Here is a 2,500-nt window from a genome sequence, read left to right on the forward strand (position 1 = left end):
GGTAAGTGCTGTAAGTGCATAACATTTCTTCCTTTCAAGCCTTTTTTCATCTCATTCCTAAAAGAAGAGAGATGTGACGATGCAAACTCATATCCACGGTAAACACCTGTCTGACGTCATGAGTTCATGGCGTCACACACCTGCGTTTAAATAATCCTTCGGTTGTTAACGTGTTTCAAACCTGTCAGAGATACCCGTGCAAACCATTATTAACCTTTGCATTAAAACGAAGAAAAAACTCGACCTTTGAACTTCAATAAACACCAAAATATTGTTCGAAAGTTATATCGTGTTAGATACTCGCGCCTTGTACTTTTAAGATCTCGTTGTCACTCTGTTATAAATAACATGTGTACATATAAATGTACACTCTGGACGGTAGTGGCCGGGTAGCGAAATAGCCCCCCCCCTCCCCCCATCTCCCCCTGCCCCGTTTCCTCTACATTTCAGCCATTTCTGGGCAAAAATACTTTCAAAACTAAATCGGAATATATCACGAGCTCCCCCCCCCCTCTTTTCGCCTTTAAACCTCACAAGAAAGAAAAAATAAAACGGTCTTAAAAGTAAACAGTGGGCAGAAAAATAAGCCAAGATTTCCAAGCAAGTTAAATTGCTGTTTTAAGTAAAAGACTACGTGTCTTGCATACTAACGTACCCCCCCCCACCCCGCCCACCCACTTCCCGTCTTCGGAGACCTACTTACCAACACCGGCCAGTACCGTCTGGGTGGAGGTATCACTTATTTCTTACCGTCACCACTTACACTCACTCCCTGTGTCCACTTTCCTATACACCGGTACCGAATTCTAAAATGAAAAGATATATAGCACTGTGTTATCACCTAAAATGTCTTTTAAGTCAACATCTGGATCTCTAAAACCAACTAAAACTATTTTAAATAAAGAGAACGTAAAAAAAAGTCATGAACTTTTATCTGAAGTTCATGCACAGTGTAAATAATCTTAATGCTTTTCCTCCTCTGATTTCGCTGTAACTAATTTGTACCAACAATGTCTTTTTCTCTTGCAAATAGAATTCGGTATGGTATGGTAATCCACACAAGTACCAACCACAATACCACGGAAAATTCACATAATATATTGTTCTAGCGTTGCCTGTTTCTTGGATGAATGGATATACAAAAAATAATAAAAAAAATAGGAAGAATAAATGTGTGTAGATTAAGAAGGAGTGTTGGTGAATTGAGAAGGAGAAAAAGAGAGAGAGAGAGAGAGGAGACTTCTTGAACTGCATGACTCGTTGCTCATGTTGCATGGTAAGTGCATGGTGGTATTGTAATGTTTTTTGCTGACTGATAACAAGTCCGAATTACTTACGTAGATTTTCCTCTATTTAACAAGACCATTTCTTGTTCTTCCATGAAATATTCAAGGTTGATTATTTAATTGACTTGGCTTTTTGCTGCAAGAGAATAATTGTAACAGTACTTGAGCTAAGCATTAGAAATAAGTTGCTTTTTAAGATCTAGTATCAAAAAAACAAAAAGAGGATCAAAATACTCTTTAAAAAATACAAAAAAGAAATTAAAAATGCTTATAAAAGCTACAATTCCTCACGCGTTTGCTTTATATATATACAAAACTTGCCTCCCCCTTAAATAAATCAATCACCCTCTAGGACAAACATCGTTGTAAATCTGACGCATCCTGTAGCCTCTGGCCCCCTGCCCTCCCCCAGTCCCCCGAAATCCTCTCCCACCCCCGAGAGACCCCCTTTGCGTGTGCTCTAACCTCCTCGACGCCTCCTACAGCCACTCCACCCGTCTCCTGGCCGCCACCACCCTGAGGAACGTCCTCGGCACACGCAACCTGGCTGAGATCCTGAGCGAGAGGGAGTCCATCTCCGCCACAATGCAGAGCTCACTGGACGACGCCACAGACCCCTGGGGCGTCAAGGTGGAGAGAGTGGAAATGTAAGTGGGTCGGGCGAGCGCGGGGAAGGTGTAGGTAGGTCGTGCACCCGGTGGGTTTTGTAAGTGAGGTGTAGAGCCACGTGGGGCGCGTGGGTCCCGCATGCAGCAGGTGGAGTAAGTGGATCACAGAGCAGATGGATTTTGTAAACAAGGGCGGCCGTCAGGTGTGTGTAGGTAAGTCTCACAAGTACAGTACATTATGAGGTAATATTACAGGATTTTGTAAGTAAGTTTTGCAGCAGATGGATTTAGTAAGTAGTTCATACCGACACCTGAAGCATATACGTGAGTCATACACCCGGTGGTTTGCATAAGAAAATCATCCTAGCAAGTAAAGTAAGTGAGCCATACAGCAGCTGGACTTCGTAAGTAGTTGTAAGTGGACCACGCCATCTGTCCGACTAGTTCTTAAGGGTGGAAGCAAAAACGGAGGCTTTTCTAGACCTACTCCCACCTCCACGACGACGAGGAGAAAGACAACAACACTTTACAAGCTCGAGGTTCAGACACAAAGCTAGTTACAAGGAGAAGGGTGAATTCTCAGCAAAAGTATAATAAATCTAAAAA

The 2,500-nt window shown here is 42.6% G+C and overlaps 1 protein-coding gene across 11 annotated transcripts in view; it reads left to right on the forward strand.

Moving 5' to 3' along the window:
- The window catches only part of LOC113806072 (band 7 protein AGAP004871), a 694,998-nt gene that overhangs the window by 642,519 nt on the left and 49,979 nt on the right, over positions 1-2,500 (forward strand). For all 11 annotated transcript variants that reach the window (XM_070120773.1, XM_070120777.1, XM_070120775.1 and 8 more), the window contains one exon: positions 1,772-1,933. In XM_070120773.1, coding sequence (XP_069976874.1) covers positions 1,772-1,933 — 162 coding nt within the window. The remainder of the gene's footprint in view (positions 1-1,771; positions 1,934-2,500) is intronic.

Source organism: Penaeus vannamei, chromosome 4 (genome assembly GCF_042767895.1).
Source record: "Penaeus vannamei isolate JL-2024 chromosome 4, ASM4276789v1, whole genome shotgun sequence".
Lineage (NCBI taxonomy): Eukaryota > Metazoa > Arthropoda > Malacostraca > Decapoda > Penaeidae > Penaeus > Penaeus vannamei.